Source organism: Macaca thibetana, chromosome 5 (genome assembly GCF_024542745.1).
Source record: "Macaca thibetana thibetana isolate TM-01 chromosome 5, ASM2454274v1, whole genome shotgun sequence".
NCBI lineage: Eukaryota > Metazoa > Chordata > Mammalia > Primates > Cercopithecidae > Macaca > Macaca thibetana.
In genome coordinates this window covers 177,239,238-177,259,200 of record NC_065582.1, presented here as the reverse complement: position 1 = coordinate 177,259,200, position 19,963 = coordinate 177,239,238, and the positions used below count along the sequence as shown (strand labels likewise).

The following is a 19,963-nucleotide window of genomic DNA, read 5'->3' as shown; positions in this document are numbered from 1 at the left end:
AAAAAAAACGTAAGGATTAACATAGAGATATCACTTAAACAATAACTACTATTTTGATGAAATGTCATTTAACAGTAAAGGTGTGGAAATATAACCTCAGAGATGAAAACGTAATAGCTTGGGCAAAGCTCATTAAGTGTCCTTATTTTTTGTTTCCACCATGGATGGATGACACTGTCGCCTCTGGCACGAGTCCACATCAGCATCCTGGAAACGCTTCCTATAGGGTAATCCTGCAGACGGCACTAGCACCCCCGGACTTGGGCAGACTGCTGGCTAGACAGCGCTGCTGGGAGAGTACTGCCTCTCAAAACCCACCTCAGTACCAGCTGCCCAGTGTTCCTGTTTCTGCCTGCTTGGAGGAACAAAAGCAATCCTACTCCTCCACCCAAAGAGAGCTAATTACGCCGCATTCTTTCCTGTTTCTCACAGGACAGGCACTCAAAACTTTTCACTCTTTTGGTTCTCTCCAATGCCCTCCCAACAGTCCATGTTCTATGCCACAGAGGAAACGTTTCCCTCTGAGTGTGACTCAGTCATACTCTAAAGTATGACATGACTCTTCCTTGCAGAGATCTGGACATATACAGTGTCCAGTCACACGGACAGATGCAGCTTCTGTGGTCACTCTAAGATGATGCTAACTTCCTCATGCTGGCATGCCATACTCATAATGCAGGTTGCGGTTAACTTTTTTAAAAAGACTAACCCACTAAATACTAAATTCTCAGTAAGCAGGATGAGGCATTCTTACTTGTAAATGTTTCTATACAAGAGCATTCCAATCCCCTGTAGCCACAAACATTTACTCTAGTTCATTACAAGAAAATAATGTTAGGCATACGGTGGAGGGTGGACCAGCGGGCATTCTTTACCACGCATCCCTATGCAGACAATCTGACTGCTTTCTTGCCCCAGCATGCCAGGGACGCCAGGCTTGCCCAGTGCCTGCTTGTCTGCAGGGCTCACCTAAGCAATCTCTCAAGCATTTCATGGCCTCGTGCTGTCCCAAACACACCTTTCAGGTAGAAAGGACTACTGCCTTTTCTTTGCCCACATTGTTCCTGTAGATATCTGTCAGCAGTTCCGACATTTCACTGTACTCGATCATTTACGTGTCTGTTTCTTCCTCTAAACGGTAAGCTCCTGGAGGCCATGGCCATTATTGTCCCTGCTCCCAGCACACAGCAGAGCTCATGGACAGCATATGGACACTGCAGGCTTGCAACAAACATTAGAACAGTTCCTTGTTCACCAAAACTCATACTTTACTATGAAAATAAAGCAGCAATATACATCTGAAAACTATCACTACGTATGACTCTACAATCATAGAAACCTAATAAAAGTACACAGACGAATACAGAAGGGAAGGGTTTCTGGATTGGGCAGGGCTACCCTTGGTAGGATTTAAGAGAGCAAGTGCAGGTCAAGGGCTATAGTGGTGGTTCTCAACCTTGGCTGCACGCCAAAATTGCTGAATTTTTAAAAATACTGATACCTGGCTGGGTGCGGTGGCTCACACCTGTAATCCCAGCACTTCGGGAGGCTGAGGTGGGTGGATCACGAGGTCTGGAGTTTGAGACCATCCTGGCCAAAGTGGTGAAACCCCGTCTCTACTAAAAATACAAAAAATGAGCTGGACGTGGTGGCACGCACCTGTAGTCCCAGCTACTTGGGAGGCTGAGGCAAGAGAATCACTTGAACCCAGGAGGGGGAGGTTACAGTGTATGCCACTACACTTCAGCCTGGGCGACAGAGCGAGACTCCGTCTACACACACACACGCGCGCACACACACACGCACACACACACAAAACCAAAAAACAAAAAACACCAATACCCAAGCCCCACTCCAAATCACAGAATCAGAACCTCTGATGTGGGAACCAGGGATCTGTGTCAGGAGAGAGGAGTGGATGTGGACTGCAGCCTGACTGAATGTCTGGCTTTAATTTATACAGTCAGCTATGGAGAGTCGGAGAAGGCATGAGAAGGATGGAACTTTTTGACTCTCATCATAATCTGAATGTATAAAGGGCTTTCAGCTCTAGTTTTTCATTTTCCCACTAGTTCCATGAAGTAGTATTATCCCTATTTTAAAAATTAGAAGAATGAGGCCCAGAGAAGTCGCGATTGCTAATTATTCATGGTCATTAGTCTGAGTCTCACGCTTTTCCCATCAAACCAAAGCTGCTGAGATGAAAATGGGGGTGGGGGTGGGGGTGGGGAGGTGCCTCAAAAAGACCAGCATCTGGGGGTCATGAGGATGGACAGGACAGAAGAAAGCGGATGGCAACAAGGCAGGGAATGCTGGCGTTTCCCGAGCGATTACAACGTGCCAGGCACTGCTCTAAGGGCTTTCCATCATTACCTCCTTTACTCTTCACACTCTATAGGGTTAACTAATCTTGTTACCCATGTTTCACAGATAAGGAAACTGAAAGGGCAAAATGTGAGCTTGCCCAGAGTCACAGGGTAGTTAAGCCCTGACAGAGGCAGAGTTCAATTCTAGACTGTCCAGCCCCAGAGGCCAAGCTCTGAACCTCGGACGCTCATCAAGAATGGCGGCCAGAGAGACAAGCTCTCAGCCCAGTTCATCAAATCCTTCCTGAACACCTGCTGGCTGCTGGGCGTCCTCCTGGATGGGAGAGAAGACACGGCCCCAGGCCCAGAGAAACTAACCACCCAGGAGGACACAACCCAACCGAGTAGGCGATGGGAGACCATGAGGACTTGGTGAATTCCAGCAGGCAGGGAGTCAGAGAGTGGGAGAGTGAAGAACCATTAAGATGGCAGGTTTCAGTGTGTGAGAAAATGGAACTCACACCCTCAACAGATGAAGAGAAACTGGAAGAGTCTGCTCCAGGGGGAATGTGAGCAAACACGGCGCTTGCCATTTCCAAGTTCTGTGGGGCCTGCCTCCCAGCTCCACAGGCATGCACTGCGGCCACACGATCTACCATGTTGTGCGTGAGACAGTCATGCCAGTGACTGTGCCCTGAAGAGCTGCGCCCTCACGCCCTGGAACAGCTTCCGTCTGCTCTACCTCTGGAAGCCCAGCGCACTGCACATGGCAGTGAATAGTTACCTTCTGTTTCAGAGAGTAGGTTCCCACAAGCCATTTTCTAGAAAACACTAGGTCTCTAGGTTTCTTTGTGTCCCATGCCCAGCACAGTACCTGGCCCACGGGAGGGTAAAACAAATGTTTCCTCAAGGAGTGAATGACTTCGTGTCCAAATGACATTAATGGAGGTCAGCTAAAGGTAGCAGTCAAAACAGGGAACAAAACTTGCTTCATCTTTTTTCCAACATCCTACAATCTACAGTCCCAACAAGAATAAGGAGACTACTTGTCTTCAGCCTATCCCAGCACAATGTGCAGCCTCCAGGTACACCAAGCTCAAGGTGGTTTACTAGGAACTTCATTCATGAAACGGAAGACATATACTAAGTCTGGACTCACCCTTAGCAAGGGGAAAAAAGTATTGTAAGAATTCACACATGAAAATGCTATTTTTCTCTCAAAGAACTAGAAATCTGTTTTCTTGAAAAGGATTTCTCCTGATTTATTTAGAAGTCTTTAAAGTTACAAATATCACCAGAGGCTTCTCTCACAAGTACAAAAGTATGTCTTATTTCCAATTAAAAAAAAAACACTGTGTTGCAGGTTTCCAATTATTAACAATAAATAAGAGTATTCCCACCTGAGAGAAATGTTTCCCACAAATGTTACATTCAAAAGGTTTCTCACCTAAAACAAAACAAAACAAAACAACAACTTGTAAAATCATTACTAGTATTTGTTCAATAATTTTTTGTTTAAACGACCTCCTATGTAGTTTCAAAATGGCATTACATTCTGCATCCTAACCGTATGAAAATGGGGAATGTCTACTTCCTTATACCTCTCTCTTGCCTTTATTTCTACACAGAGATGATAAAAGTAATATTTTCCTCTAAAAAATAAAACTGTTCTCCAAACAAAACATATGTTAAAATCAATGTATTTATTTGCATCCAGAGCAGACCCACGTTCTGGAAGCGGTCTTTTCCTGTGGTTGAGTTTTCCCGCTGAACAGCACAATCCTGCTCACCTATTCTTCAGCCTGACGCCACCCAACCACCAATCCTAACAGACACAGGGTCACTTGTTCACACCACACAAGGTATGAGCACAGAGAGCCCCAAATACAGTGGGACCTCCTGAAGCATGAGTGTGAAAGGGAAAGAGCCCCTCACCACAGTCTTCCTGCCTTGGTTGCTCAGGGGAGAAAGTAGGATTTCATTTCGGGAGATGTGCTGCTCTGCGGACTTCTTTATCACCTCTAATTTCAGTAACTAAGTAACTGCACTTGGGGACAGAACAGATTGTAAGAATGGTACTCTACTACAAAAAACTATAGCTGTTCTGAAATGTGGCCTATAGAACATGATCTGGAGTTAAAAGCACACTCCATGGTACTGCCTTTAATCTACATAACACTAATGAATAGACTTTGAACACCAAGAACCTCTCATTTTCTCCATTTCCCTGAAATCAAATGGTTTCATTAAGATCTTTAAAAAGTAACAATAGTGGCCGGGCGCGGTGGCTCAAGCCTGTAATCCCAGCACTGTGGGAGGCCAAGATGGGCGGATCACAAGGTCAGGAGATCGAGACCATCCTGGCTAACATGGTGAAACCCCGTCTCTACTAAAAAATACAAAAAACTAGCCGGGCGCGGTGGCGGGCGCCTGTAGTCCCAGCTACTCCGGAGGCTGAGGCAGGAGAATGGCGTGAACCCGGGAGGCGGAGCTTGCAGTGAGCTGAGATCCGGCCACTGCACTCCAGCCTGGGCGGCAGAGCGAGACTCCGTCTCAAAAAAAAAAAAAAAAAAAAAAAAAGTAACAATAATGTTTTCCCTTCCTGCTATATTGTTGGGGCTTGCTACCTTGAAGAAAGCAGCTTGCTAGCTTTCTGGGCTCATTCTAGGATATTTTTATTTTATTTTATCCCGAAAATGTCTAATGGCTTCCTTGACCCTGAATAATTATATATTATTAATTAATAATAAATTAATAATAATTACATTAATTCTCTACTGCAATAAATGAAACTGCATTTATGTCTGAAATTATTGCGGGTGACAGATAGTAAGTTAAAGCCCCCATAAGAAATGTAAGACTTTGAAAACAGAGGTCACCAGTTACTAAGACTAATAAATGACCAAGGTTAACAATCCTACTCCAGTAGGCCTCAGGCTTCTCGGCCTCAGGACCCCTTCACACTCTTAAAATTGAGATCCTAAAGAGCTTTTGTTAATATGGGCTATAGCTATTGATATCTAGCATATTAGAAATGAAAGCAGAGTGATCTTTAGATCAGGTGAACACACACGTCACAGGCCACCAGGGTGAGGACTTCATCACACATCATGTCGCTTTGGGCAGACTAACTGTACACTCATGAGAGGAGGAAAAAGCAAGTAACATCTTAGACAATTTTGAAAATAGTGTTGGCCTCACAGACCCCCCAAAAGGGTTCCCCAGACCATACTTTGAGAATTGCTGCCCTTCTTGGTAGATATTTAGGTCCCAGTAAGCATCTTTGCCATGACTCTATCTGTCATTCAAAGAGGTTCTCCCAGAATAAACAATTTTTGATTCCTTTAAAAGCTAAGCAGGTAAGTTTCACAAATAAAAAATTACAGCCATCAGGCCAAGCATGGTGGCTCACGCCTGTAATCCCAGCACCTTGGGAGGCCGAGGTGGGCAGATCACTTGAGATTAGGAGATTGAGACGAGCCTGACCAACACGGTGAAACCCTGTCTCTACTAAAAATACAAAAAAATTGGTGGCATATGCCCGTAGTCCCAGCTACTTGGGAGGCTGAGGCAGGAAAATCACTTGAACCCAGAAGGCAGAGGTTGCAGTGAGCCGAGATCATGCCACTGCACTCCAGCCTGGGCAACAGAGCAAAATTCCATCTCAAAAAAAAAAAATAAAATAAAATAAAAATGCAGTACTCATTAGGCTGTAGGAGATTTAGGCAAACAGAATGATCTAAAGTTTTTTCAGGGCAAAACTAAGTCTGTGATATTGCCTTCACGTGGAATAATTTTGAACTACTAGTGATAATAACAGTACTTTATATTTAAATGCACTAAAATGTATAAAGGGCTTTCACATTTATCAAAGAAATCTCCCAATAATACAAGGTAGTAAAATGCAAACTGGGAATCCATAGTGATAACGAAGATCACATCAACAAACACAATTACACAAACACCTTAAAAGCAGCGTTGTCGAAGCATCCTGTTGCATGTTATTTCTCAGGCCTATAAGTTAATTGTTGTTCATCTGTAATGTGCTATTAAACTCATGTTTAATTATAGGAAGAAAAGTAATATATACATATTGTATAACATAATTTGTGTGTGTATAGATATAAACATATATATATATATATGGAGAGAGAGAGAGAGAGAGAGAGAGAGAGAGAGAGAGAGAGACAGCATACCTTAAAAAAATCTTTTGGGAAAGAGACAGAGGCATGAATTAAGATAACAAAACTTTGACAAGTCAATGTTTAAATTGGAAGAATTTTCTTTTGAGAATATCAAATGGTTAAAGCTGATTCTTATTTAAAAAGTTTACTTCCTGACTCCCAAATCAGAATTTTAAAAATTAGACACTCAAATTCCTTCCAAGAGAACTTTTAGAATTATTCAAAGTAAATTATGTTAGTCTAAATTAACCTACATGATGCTTTCAAAAAATAAGCTTAATCTAATTCTAAAAAGACAACTAAATATAGCTAATCCATTTTAGAATTAATTTGAAATTCTGAGTGCACCAAAATTACTACACTTCTTTAGAGATGGATGGTTTGTCATACAAAAATAGAGTTGAAATAAAAATTAAAAGTATGCACCTTTTTAAAGTGGCTTTATAAAACCATTTACAAAACTTTAAGTCAGATGTATCACCAAAAACATAAAACAAAAAGTAGCTAATCTCCCTTATTTTGTTTAAAATCATCAATGATATCAAGCAATAGCAAAACTTCTTACAAAAACAAGAAGAGCCAGTGGTGTCTGAGCATCCGCATCACGTCCTTCCCTCTGCCTGCGGGTACTGAATCAGTTACCTGTATGAGACCGTTTGTGAAGCTCCAAGTTGCTTGGGTGTTTAAAAGGTTTCCTGCATAATTCACACGCATATTGTCTCTGGGACTGAAGTGTCTGGGACTGGTCTTCCAGCGCAGCCGGGTCTTCGTGCCTCTCCGTCTCACTAAGGCAATTAAAATTCTCACAACTGACGACTTCTTCACTTTCTTTTTCTTCAGCACTTTGGCTGCTAGCTTTCTCTAGGGTATTTTCACTAGCAGATTCCATCCTCTTTGTCAAACCATCATCTGACTTGGGTTCAGATATTTGCTCTGCGGATTTCTGTGACTTCAGGAAATTGAGTTTCTTCAGATGAATGGCCTTTTTGAGCCTCATCTGCTTGGCAGGTTGTTGGCACGTGGCGTCTGACTCAGGGTGTGGGGCAGAGTCATTCACAGGCTGGGCCAGGAAGTTGGAAGGTAAGTGCTCAGGAGACTCCAGGATGCATTCGGAATGACTGACAGCACAAGGCTGGCTGTCTACCGTGGTAAGGTCTGTGGAGGTGCTGAAAGCAAAAGGCTGCTCAACAACTCGCTCCTGACTGGGACCAGCTGCGTGTTTATGGTACTGCTTACTGTAAAAGTTTCTGAGTTTGTAATAGTAATTTGGCTGTTTGAAAGGCAGTTGTGTGCAGCTGCCGTCTGAAGTATCAGGGGCTTGTTTTGAGACTTCACCTGCGGAGTGATGACGATTAACTGATGGTGAAGCATGCGGATGCGATTCATCCAACACTTTATTACGCTGTGCATCTGCCGAACATTCCTGCAGTAAATGAGGGGGGTAGTTGTTTTCATTGATAACACAAGTGGCATCTGGGGTCAGGGTGCTTTGCAGAGACAATGTACTATTACAAGGCATGCCAGGTGGCTGTACTGCAGTGGCTGATTTTAAAAATGTGTGACACAGACTCAGAACATTTTGAACTTGCAAACACTGTGCTGTGTCCAGCATTACTTGTATATTGTCCTGGTTAAGATCTAGATGAGAAGTGTACATGAAGTCCAGGATCTGCCCTATGCCACTGACGTTTTTAACATCCAAGTGAAAAACATCACTCTTTTGGCTTGAAGAATTCTGAAAGAGGCTCCTGGTAAAAGAAAGAATATCTGTTTACAGTGTCAAAAATTCATACTGTCTTTTTCTTATAAATAACGTTCATATATTAATATCAAAAAATACTATCCTTCTGTGAATGTCAAGACTTTTAACATAAGTATGTTTTAATCCTTTAAAACAATCTGGCAAACCATCCAACTAAATAATTCAGATGAATTAAATTAGTGGATTGGATATACAGACTTCAAAACAGATCTCAAAGTAAATTTCTGAAATATACTCAAATTTACACATTACAAAATTACATACAATAATATGACTGACAAACCACAAATCAAGAAGATTCTAAGATAATTCCCAATATGATCTAAGAAATAAAAGATTGCTCTAAACATTTTTTCAAAAGGTAATTATCCATATATATGTTAAATACATACTAATAGAGTATACAAAATTAAAGAATATACACTTTTCAATATTTCATATTTAGTCTAAATATTTCCACATCTAAGTGCCTAGAAAACTTAAAATAAAAATAGCTAGAATAAACCAACCCCCCACATACATTCCTTTGTAACCAGTAATTTATTTGGCTGTTAGGATTTTCAGCCACCCAGTGGTTCAAAAACTAACAGTGAGAAAAATCCTAAGAGTTAATGAATACCAAAAGGCACCCTAAAGCCCAGACACTTTATTCTGGGTACAAGCCAAGGTCACAGGTGAACAAATTTGTATTATGTATGAAATAATAAGCTCAGGTAAGTAAGTTGAAGACATTTTGTCACATACAGTCACTTATTTCCCCCAAACAGCCTTCAGTTCTGTTTTTAAGTGCAAAACAGCCTGTGTATCACAATATCAAAATTTAATTGTCCTGGGAAGACACAAAAAAAATACGTGATAGCAAACGAAGAGTTTGCGATCATTTTTCACGGGAACAAAACCTGCTACCTACCTTAAGAAGCTGATTCATTACAATGTGTAATGTGGCCTATACAATAACTGAGACTCAATTTGATGATTCAGGATTATCAAGGAAGGAGCAAATCATGTCCCATGTTGTCTACTATAGCAGTAAAATGGTATGCATTTTGGAAACAAAGAGTACTTTAAAAAGAGAGACTTTGGATTTAAAGAGAGATAAACCTGCTAACAACAAAATGAACTTATGCAGAATCACTTAACTCTAACGATTTTTTTTTTAAGAGACGGAGTCTCGCTCTGTTGCTCAGGCTGGAGTACAGTGGCATCACCACGGCTCACTGCAGCCTCCACCTCCTGTGCTCAAGGGATCCTTCCACCTTAGCCTCCTGAGTCGCTGGGAATACAGAATAATGTTTAAATAAGCTGAAACACAGCTTCTTGGTATTATTCATTATATATAAACAAATATTTCATATAAGCCAAAATGATTATAAGGTTTTCTTAGAATATTCAAATGAGGAACAAAAACTAAAATGCTTCAATATAGAAAAAAAGAAAAGAAAAGAAAAATCCAACACACAGAATATGTTTTCCCCTCTGATTTCTTATCACAGAAAAATTCTGACCAGGAACTTAATTTGTCTATCGTTTTATCTTGAAAGGATAAAAAATATATGTAGAAGACTGACATTAACCAGAATTATTAAAATGAAAGACAAAGAACCAAAATACTTTCAATCATACCGAATTTATTTTACTTAAGAGCCTCTTTTCAGGTTACTCTAAACACAAAAGCAAAAATAATAAATATGATTAACAAACTTAAAAATTAAAACAACTCCTACAAAATCCAACGTGCCATAAAAGATAAATACAGTGAAATCCAAGGAGAACAAAATATGAATACTTCCATACTAAAAGAGCTTTACCCTTAATTCACAGCTAGGAGAATGAAGTCTAAAATACCTACCTAAAATACTGGCTGAATGCTGCCAGGACATTCTTATGTGCTTTAAAGCAGACTCCTTTTACCACCAACATACAGTCACAAAGCAGGCCTTGGATTCGCTGCTCATGCAGTTGCTGGAGGAGATGGCAGCTGTGGGTAGCAACAGGGTCCATGCTCAACCATTCAAGTGACCTACAGCAAAAAATCACAGATACGACAGATATTCTTAAGGACCTCACTGGAAACTAAATGGGATTAAAACTCACTGACTGATCTGTGCTTCACTCTCCCGTCACAGTATCACACATACATATGCGTGTGTGCACACACACCCACCCACACACACACCTCCCTCTGGTTCTGAGGCATCCAGACCACAGCTGTTCAACAGAATTATCTGTCATGATGAAAATGCTCTGTATCTGCACTGCTCAATACAGTAGCCACCGGCCACACATGGTCACTGAGCACTTGAAATGTGGCTAAGGGACTGAAATTGTAACTTATATTTTAAAAGCCACAGAATCTAAACAGTACAAATCTAGAATATGACCATGTTAATACTATATGTACTTCTCTGTGTCTACTTAGGAATATGTCAAATGAAACATAAAATATACATATATAAAGATGTATAAGGTGAAAGAAAAGCCAGCTGGATAAGATCAAATCCATATTTATCAAACACCTGTACACAGGTCACTGAATAGAAGTTGCGGAAATTAGGAGCCTAATTTGGGAGATAAGGTACTGGTCAAAATACCTATCACCAGACAATGATATAAGAGGCATTGCAAAGCAGCAGGTCCCCTCACTCTTGCCTTTGTGCCTCTCTAAGAGGCTACTTGAGCAGATGCCTGAAGGAAGGGAAGGAGCTGGGCAGGTACCTGGGCCAGAAAGAACAGCAAGCACCAAGTCTCTGAGGCAGGAGCTTGCTGGGCTCAGGTGTGGCTGAGCGAGTAGTAGGAGATGACATCCAAGAGGGGACAGAGGGTCAGGTCATGCCCAGGCCTGCGGGCCCTGTTACGAATCCTGACTCTCACTCCAAATGGGATGGGAAGCCATTGTGTAGACACTGCAAGTTTCATCCTTCAGCCTCTATTCACCAACTGACTACTGTGTCCAGGCTGCAGGGCCACAACAATGAACAAAACACGCCAGGTCGCCACTCTCATGCAGCTGAAATTCTAGTGAGGGAAACACACAACGAAAGCGCATGACACACAACTAAACAAATAGTTAGGGCTAGACACTGGAATACACAGGCCAGAAAGCCATGGTCTTGGACGTCTAGGGGCACAATCTAGTAGGGGATGATTTATGGAAGAGAAATAGTTGGAAGAAATGGAACCAGACTGGGATAAGACTATGAAGGTTAGGCAGTCTGCACTAGGCGTGGTGGTTCACACCTGTAATCCCAACACTTTGGGAGGTTGAGGCAGGAGGATCACTTGAGTCCAGGAGTTTGAGATCAGTCTGGCAACATAGTGAGACCCTGTCTCTATGAAAAATAAGAACAAAAATTAGGTGGGCATGGTGGTGCGTGCCTGTAGCCCCAGCTACTTAAGAGGCTGAGGTAGGAGGACTGCTTGAGCCCAGCAGGTTGAGGCTGTAGTGAGCCATGATTGCACTATTGCCCTCCAGCCTGGGTGACAGAGAGAGACCCCATCCAAAAAAAAAAAAAAAAAAAAAAAAAAGGCAGTATGGTACTAAAAATCTAAAAAGTCATCATCTGCTTTCTTTGCCTTCACTCTCAGTACTTAAGCATTGCTGAAAAAGTCACTGCATCACTAAGCCCAAATCTAAGCTTTTCAACACACCCCTTACGTCTCACTTAGACTTATCTCCCATTACTCCAAGTATGTGGCAGCCAAAATGAACTACTAGTAGCTCCCCAAACCAGCTATGTTCTTGGCCAGTGGGTTGGAGACCGAGTTCCACCTCTCACTGGCTATATGACTTTGGGCAAATGACTTCTCTGTGACCCACTGTCCTTACCCTATCTCACCGGTTATTGCAGTAACCTGTGTAAACATTTAGACTAGTATCTGGCATATGGAAGGATTCTGTATTCATCCATAAGGATCACCTGGGGACCTTGTTAAAAATGCAGGTTCCTGGGTACATCCCAGGATTTTGTTCTGTCAGTCTATAGTGGAGCCTGGTAACTGCATCACAGGCACTCCATGATTCTGAGCAGGCGGACTGCAGATCTCTGCCTGTGCTCTCCTCTAAAAGCCTTTGGTTCTGCCCTGGGAATACTTTACTTATACCTGACCTTCCCACTTTCCAGATCAGGGCTCAGCTGAGCTGTCACCTACTTTCCCACCATTCTTTTTTTTTTTTTTTTTTTTTTGAGACAGCATCTAGCTCTGCCACCCAGGCTACAGTGCAGTAGCGCGATTACAGCCCACTGCAGTCTTAACCTCCTGGGTTTCAGGCGATCCTTTCACCACAGCTGGGACTACAGGTGTGTGCCAACATACCTGGCTAATTTAAAACATTTTTTTTGCAGAGATGGGGTTTTGCTATGTTGCTCAGGCTGGCCTTGAACTCCTGGGCTTAAGCAATCTGCCTACCTCAGCCTCTCAAAAGTGCTGGGATTAAAGGCGTGAGCCACTGCACCCAGCCCCACGATTCTTAACCTGCTCTGGGTTTGGGGTTGCTCCTCTGTGATCTTTCCAGTGTCTTAATTCCCACCACGTCTTTTTGCCTCACTCATAAAAATGACTGTGACTTTAACTTCACTAAGAAGGTTGAACCCAATCGGGCACCGTGGCTCACTCCTGTAATCCCAGCATTTTAGGAAGCTGAGGTGGGCGGATCACCTGACATCAGGAGTTCGAGACCAGCCTGGCCAACATGGTGAAACCCTGTTTCTACAAAAATTAGCCAGGCATGATGGCGAGTGCCTATAATCCCAGCTACTGGGGAGGCTGAGGCGGGTGATTCACCTGAACCCGGGGTCAGGGGGGAGGTTACAGTGAGCTGAGATTGCGCCATTGCACTCTAGCCTAGGCGACAAAGCGAGACTCTGTCTCAAAAAATAAAAATAAAGAAAAGAAAAGAAAGTTGAACACATGTATAACTTGATAAGCATAGTGCCTTAAATTTTTCTCAGTTCCAAATTTCCCACTCACCCCTCCCTCATTACCTTAGGCTTCACGGGATGAAACGTGCCTCCTCCTTCCCAAGATGAACATTCCCTCTCCTCTTGAGCCTTCCTGCCTCCCCTAGAACCTAGTTCCATCAGTGAAGCTTTCATTGCTTCACCCTGTCCTTTGCTTGCTCCTCCAAACAAACACACCGACATTGCCCCACGATGAAAACAAACCAAAACAGGATAACGACAAAGCCCTCCACCTAGGTTCCTCTAGTCATCACAGGCCTCTCTTTCATGCTTTTCAAAATAGCTATCTACACCCACCACTTTACTTTCTCATGACTCCTTTTTCACCTTGTGTATTAGTCCGTTTTCATGCTGCTGATAAGGACATACCCGAGACTGGGCAATTTACAAAAGAAAGAGGTTTATTAGACTTACAGTTCCACATGGCTGGAAAGGCCTCACAATCTTGGCAGAAGGTGAAAGGCAAGGAGGAGCAAGTCATGTCTTACATGGATGGCAGCAGGCAAAGAGAGTGCCTGTGCAGGGAAACTCCCATTTTTAAAACCATCAGATTTCATTCACTATCATGAGAACAGCATGGGAAAGACCCACCCCCATAATTCAATCACCTCCCACTAGGTTCCTCCCACAACAGGGAGGGATTGTGGGAGTTACAATTCAAGATGAGATTTGGGTGGGGACACAGCCAAACCATATCACCTTGCAACCTTGCTGCCACTCACTCCACTGAAACAGACTTTCCCAACAATGACCTTTCCTCAGTCCTCAACCATCCTCTCCAGCTTTCCTGCCACACATGGCAATGTGGTCTGCCAACTCCCATCCTGAAATCCCTCCTTTCCCAGAACTCTTTTGGTTCTCTTCCTATGTCCCTGATCTGTCCCATCCCTATGCTATACCTGTCTCCCTCAAGCCTTGCAAACGTTGATGTTCCTTAAGGTGCAGCACTATAGCCCTCTCCTCTTTCCCTTGACAATCACTTTCATTCTTGGCTTTCATATGTTCTAACACAACTCCTAAATTTGACACTTTAGCTTCAGCTACCAGTTCCAATCTCCAACTCTCTGCTAAACTTCTTCAACGGCATGCCCCTTCAATGTAGAGTCTCTAAATTTCATCCCCCATCACCTCACCTATCAAATCTAGACCTTATTCTGATTCCCCTCATCTCTTTATGGAAAGCTTTGTTTCTAATATGTAGAGTTTGCGGTATTGGCATGATCTGCTTTGAGATCAAAGTGAGACTCAGAGAAAACTGGGACAAAGAACAAACTGAGGTACTGCCCCAAACAAAAGTATAGAAAGAAAGGCATGATGGTAGGTGGCGAACACTGTTCCCAGTGCTGAATCCTCAAAGCTAGTAACAGCCAAGTGAGTTATCAGTTACCCACCCCTGCCAAGCTGGTTGCCTGGAAAGGCTTCTAAGTTTATCATTATTTTTAGCTATCATTTACTGACTACTTACCACAGACCTGCGCTAAGCATATCATATCTGTTATGGTTTGGCTCTGTGTTCTCACCAAACCATAATCCCCACATGTCAGGGGAGGGACCTGGTGGTAGGTGACTGGATCATGGGAGCAGTTTCTTATTCTTGGGATAGTGAGTGAGTTCTCAGCAGATCTGATGGTTTAAAAATGTTTGGCAGTCTCTGCTCCCCCCTATCCAGTTCTCTCTCCCCTGCTGCCTTGTAAGATGTGCCTTGCTTCCCCTTCACCTTCTGCCATGATTTTAAGTTTCCTAAGGCCTCCTCGGCAATGTGGAACTGTGAGTCAATTAAACCTCTTTCCTTTATAAATTACTCAGTCTCAGGTAGTATCTTTACAGCAGTGTGAGAATGGATTAATACAACATCCATTAACTGGAACAATTCTATAAGAACCCAATTACCACCATTTACAAGAGAAACAATTGAGATATGGAGACTTTAAGTCAGTTATCCAAGATCATACAACTATTATGTGCCAAAGGCAGGATTTGAATCTTGGTCCCTAAACAATGGAGTCTGTGCTTTTATGCTATGCTATTTCACATGGGAAAAAAGACATTTTACACACACACACACACACACACACACACACACACGAAACCCTCCTCCACAGACTTAACTGTTAAAATTAGGTAAAACTGTCTAATTATACAAATGTAAATGTCTAGGTATATTAGGTAGATATCTAATTAGAAAATTAGACATTTTCCAGCTCTACAGAAGTGATAAAGGAAAAAGTTATTTGGAACAATCCCCAGAGTTATGATGAATTAACTGTTACACAATTTACTTTTACTATAAGAATTATAGGCTGGGTGTGGTGGCTCATGCTTGCAATCTCACCACTTTGCGAGGCTAAGATGGGTGGATCACTTAAGGCCAGGAGTTTGAGACCAGTCTGGCCAACACACTAAAAATACAAAAATTAGCCAGGCGTGGTGACGCATGCCTGTAATCCCAGCTACTCTGGAGGCTGAGGTAGGAGAATCACTTGAACCCAGGAGGTCGAAGTTCCAGTGAGCCAAGATCGCACCACTGTACTCCAGCCTGGGCAACAAAGCAAGACTCCATCTCAAAATAATAATAATAATAACTATTCCATATCATTTTGTATAGTTCCCTAAATTACTTCATGATGTCAATCCTGTACCTCCCCAATTAGGTTATAAAAAGCTCTGGAAACCCCAATAAGGTTATAAAAAGGTCTGGAAATCCCAATAAGGTTATAAAAAGGTCTGGAAAAAAATTGTATCTTGCATTTCTTATGTGTTCTGTAAATTATAACTATAAACAACAAAGTATCTCATACCTAATAATAGTAATGATTATGACAAATACTTATGTTTCCTAGATGCCAGGCACTGTTCTAAGCCCTTTACATTTATTAACTCATTTACTGTGTGATAGGTGCTACTATTATCCACATTTTACAGGTGAGGACAATGAGGAATTTGGCAGATTTAAGATGGCCACAAATTCTCTGATGATTCTCCCATGGGGTAGTGGAGTCTAGGTCTCCTTCCCTCCTACGCAGGCTCTGTCTTAATCTGATTCTGTGCTTATAAAGCTGTGCTCATTTCCCAGGCCCACGCCTGAAGAGCTAACAGCTTCCACTTCCCATCTTTCAGAACAGTGGCTATGGAAGGCCTGAGCCACCTGTACGATGCCCAACTGGAGAGAACACATGGAGACAGAGAAGGGTTCAGCTGGCTCCCAGGAAAGTCATCCTGACCTCTCCAGGCTGGCCCCTCCTTCAGCTGAGTGCCACTGAGTGACCCCAGTTGACACCACAGAGAATTGAAGAATTTCTCAGCTGACATCTGCCGGAATACCTAACCCACAGAATTATGAGATAAAAAAGTTTTTAAGTCACTAAATTTGGGAGTAGTGTGTTACACAGCAACAGAAAACCTGACCATGTACAGAGAAGATGGTCACACAGCTAAAATGTAATAGGTAAGCAGTAAGGGACAGAGGTGGGATTCAGAGCCAGGGAAACTGACACCAAAGCCACATTCATAACCACTGTTTCCTTTGATCAGAATCAGCTGCCTCTTCAGTCTACTGCCTATGCCTGATTGTCTAGGTAATCCCACAGACAAGCATTGCATTAAGGAACTGCACAATTCAGGACTAAAGTGTGCTACACAAGGTGTTATAGTGTGACAGAAGGAGCACAAAGTTCTCTTCCATCTTTGCGACTAACTCACCTGGTGACAAGCAGTAAAAATTTTCTGTGGTGGAGACATGGACTCCATCTGTCTTATTGAACAATGTATCTCTGGTACCTAGCAGAGTGTCTTCGACAGAGTAGGGGCTCAATACATATTTCTGGATGGAAGAGACTCTGGGCCTCAGTTTTTTGTCTATAAAAACGGAGAGGCCCCCACTGGACTGGATGATCTCTTTTAGAGGTTTTTTTCTTGTTCTAAAAGCTACAAATCTATACGAGGAATGTGATGGTGGAAAGATGGTATGAACGGCATTAAAAAATGAAAATATGGGGGGAAAAGAAATAAGAAAAAGTTTAGATCAATGTGAACGAAGAAATGCTTCTAAAGAAAACAGCCAGAATGGAATTTCGACCTGCAGAGAGGGCTCCTAGAGCAAAGGCCTCTCAATTCTACCAACAGGTCAAACACTACTGGATAGAATCTGCGGATGTCTTTTCAGCAGAGCCATTCATAGATTACTTCTCCAAAAGCCCACAGTTCATGCACCTTAATATCAAGCTTACCTTAGAGGGCTCCTAAGGATGTCAGACCATCATCATACTTTCAAATGGCTTACTCGTAGCTCCTCACCTCTACCCCACTCATAAAAGCACTGGCTTAAAGCAAACAAACCTGGAGTCTTGTCTTAGCTTTATGCTGACTCTTATCACACCGGGAAGGCCAATTCAGTTAAACAGACACTGTGTGCCTAATATGTGCAACAGACTGTCGCGAGGACGAAATGCTGACAAATGGAACAGATGTGTTCCCTGCCCTCCACAGGCTCTATGTCTCAGTTTTCCATCATTCACTTAACTTTACAGTGCCCATTATGCGCTAGGCACTGAAGGTACGATGGCAAACACATCAGATATGGTCATCCATGTCTTCATGAAGCATCAGTCTAGCGGGAAAAACAAGTATCATCGCACTGTACCAGAGTTATTTGGTTTTTTTTTCCGAGATGCAGTCTTGCTCAGTTGACCAGGCTGGAGTGGAGTGGTGTGATCTTGGCTCACTGCAACCTCTGCCTCCTGGGTTCAAGTGATTCTCCTGCCTCAGCCTCCTGAGTAGCTGGGATTACAGGCAGGCACCACCACGCCCAGCTAATTTTTATATTTTTAGTAGGGATAACGGAGTTGGGCGGGGGGGGTGCTCACCATGTGGGCCAGGCTGGTGTCGAACTCCTGACCACAAATGATCCACCCGCCTCAGCCTCCCAAAGTGCTGGGATTGCAGGTGTGCACCACCACGCCCGCCCAATTTTTGTATTCTTAGTACAGACGGGGTTTCACCATGTTGGCCAGGCTGGTCTTGATCTCTTGACTTCATGGTCTGCCTGCCTCGGCTTCCCAAAGTGCTGGGATTACAGGCATGAGCCACCGCACCCAGCCCTGTATCGGAGTTATTACATGGAGGAAGCAGAAATTAATTTGGGAGGGAGGGTCAGGGAAAACTTTCTGGAAGACACATCTATGCTGAAATGTGAGTTAAGTCTGCCAGACTGAAAAAACGAGACGGCTCACCCTCTTTGAGTTTTCAGGGGGACAAAATGAAAAAACAAAACAAAACCAAAAACAGTAGGAGAGCACAAACAACACTGAAGTACACATATGTGCCTTGAACACAAAAAACATCTTGAGCACTCTTGGCCATTCTGTCACTTCTGTTGGAAAATATTTCCCTCCTTGTCCATTCTCATGAATTCCTTTTGTTATGGGTAAACTGCTTCCCCCAGCACCCCAGAATGTGATTGTATTTGGAGATCAGGCTTGTAAGAAGGTAATAAAATTAAAATGAGGCCATTAAGGTGGGCCCTAATACAACCTGACTGATGTTCTTATAAAAAGAGGAAATTTGGATACAAAGAGAGACACCAGAGATGTGAAAACACAGAGGAAAGACCATGTGAGGACACGGCAAAAGTAGCCACGTGCAAGCCAAGGAGAAATGTCTCAGAAGAAACCAAACCTGAGGACACCTTGATCTTGGATTTCTAACCTCCAGAACTGTGAGAAAATAATAAATTCCTGTGTTTAAGTCACCCAGTATTTTGTTTGCAGTCCTAGCAAACTAATACACCTTCTATTCCAGGCCCAACACTGCTCACTTTCAGAGTGAAACCTTCCTCATCACCCACATACACACACCTTGGGAGTGAAGGTCTCTCACAATACTCTGTGGATCCTCCATTCAACTTTCATTCATTCATTTAAGCAACAAACACCTAGTGACCACCACGGTATGCCAGACCCTGTTTTAAGGGCGGAGCAATAGTTAACGTTTATTGAGCACTTACTAAGTGGTAGCCACTAGTCTAAGCGATTTACATGCACCACCAACTCATGAAATATGACAAGGTTCCAGCGACGCAGGTGCCGCTATGATACCCGCTTTACAGATGCGGGGCTGAGGCACAGAGAGGCCACACCGTAATCAGACTGAGCTAGGCTGTGGGCTCTGCCGTCTTAAGCGCTACTCTCAACTACAGCGTGGACGGAAGGAAACAGGAGCCGATAGATTGGCAGCGCGGAGCGGTGGCGGGCCGGGCTGGCTTCCAGCGGGCAAAGCCTGGAGATGAGAGGACGCGGGTGGGGTTTCCAGGCCGAGGGAGCTGCACCAGGGAGAAGGCCCGGCTCCAAGGCCCGGCTCCCAGGCCCGGAACCTGGCCTTCTGGGTCTCAGTTCGCGTCCCCTGTGATGCCGGGTACAGAGCAGAAGCTCGCTGACTCTCGCAGGAGCCGCCAACTCCCCGGGTATCCTCGAGTGCCCCTGAGATGCGGAAGGAACAGCGGGTCCATGCCCTTCTGGGCCACCTCAGGCCGCGCGGCCTCGCTTTCCTTCCGGGCCATTCCCACCAGTGCCAGCCCTGCATGCCTTCGCAAGGCCGGCCACCTTACCCTCGGAGGCCGCTCTCTGCCCCGCCGCCTACTCTTCACCTGCAGCAGCTGCCTTCAGAGGCGCTCGCAGGGACCCGCCGGCCGCGGAACCATCCCGACAACGCCCCCTTGGCTTGCCAGAACCGCCCTCCTGCTTCCGATGGCGTCACTTC

At 43.6% G+C, this 19,963-nt stretch overlaps 2 protein-coding genes across 6 annotated transcripts in view; both read right to left on the bottom strand.

The window, feature by feature from the left end:
- The window catches only part of ZBTB49 (zinc finger and BTB domain containing 49), a 32,476-nt gene extending 12,514 nt beyond the window's left edge, over positions 1-19,962 (bottom strand). The window contains exons 1-4 of one of the 2 annotated variants that reach the window (XM_050792108.1): positions 19,812-19,962; positions 10,102-10,272; positions 7,133-8,238; positions 3,707-3,753 (exon numbers count right to left, since the gene is read on the bottom strand). In XM_050792108.1, coding sequence (XP_050648065.1) covers positions 3,707-3,753; positions 7,133-8,238; positions 10,102-10,253 — 1,305 coding nt within the window. In that variant the 5' untranslated portion in view covers positions 10,254-10,272; positions 19,812-19,962. Of the gene's footprint in view, positions 1-3,706; positions 3,754-7,132; positions 8,239-10,101; positions 18,778-19,811 lie in introns of those variants that run through there. The other variant, XM_050792109.1, reaches the window with a different exon arrangement.
- The window catches only part of NSG1 (neuronal vesicle trafficking associated 1), a 556,677-nt gene that overhangs the window by 129,387 nt on the left and 407,327 nt on the right, over positions 1-19,963 (bottom strand). The gene's annotated exons all lie outside the window — the stretch shown is intronic.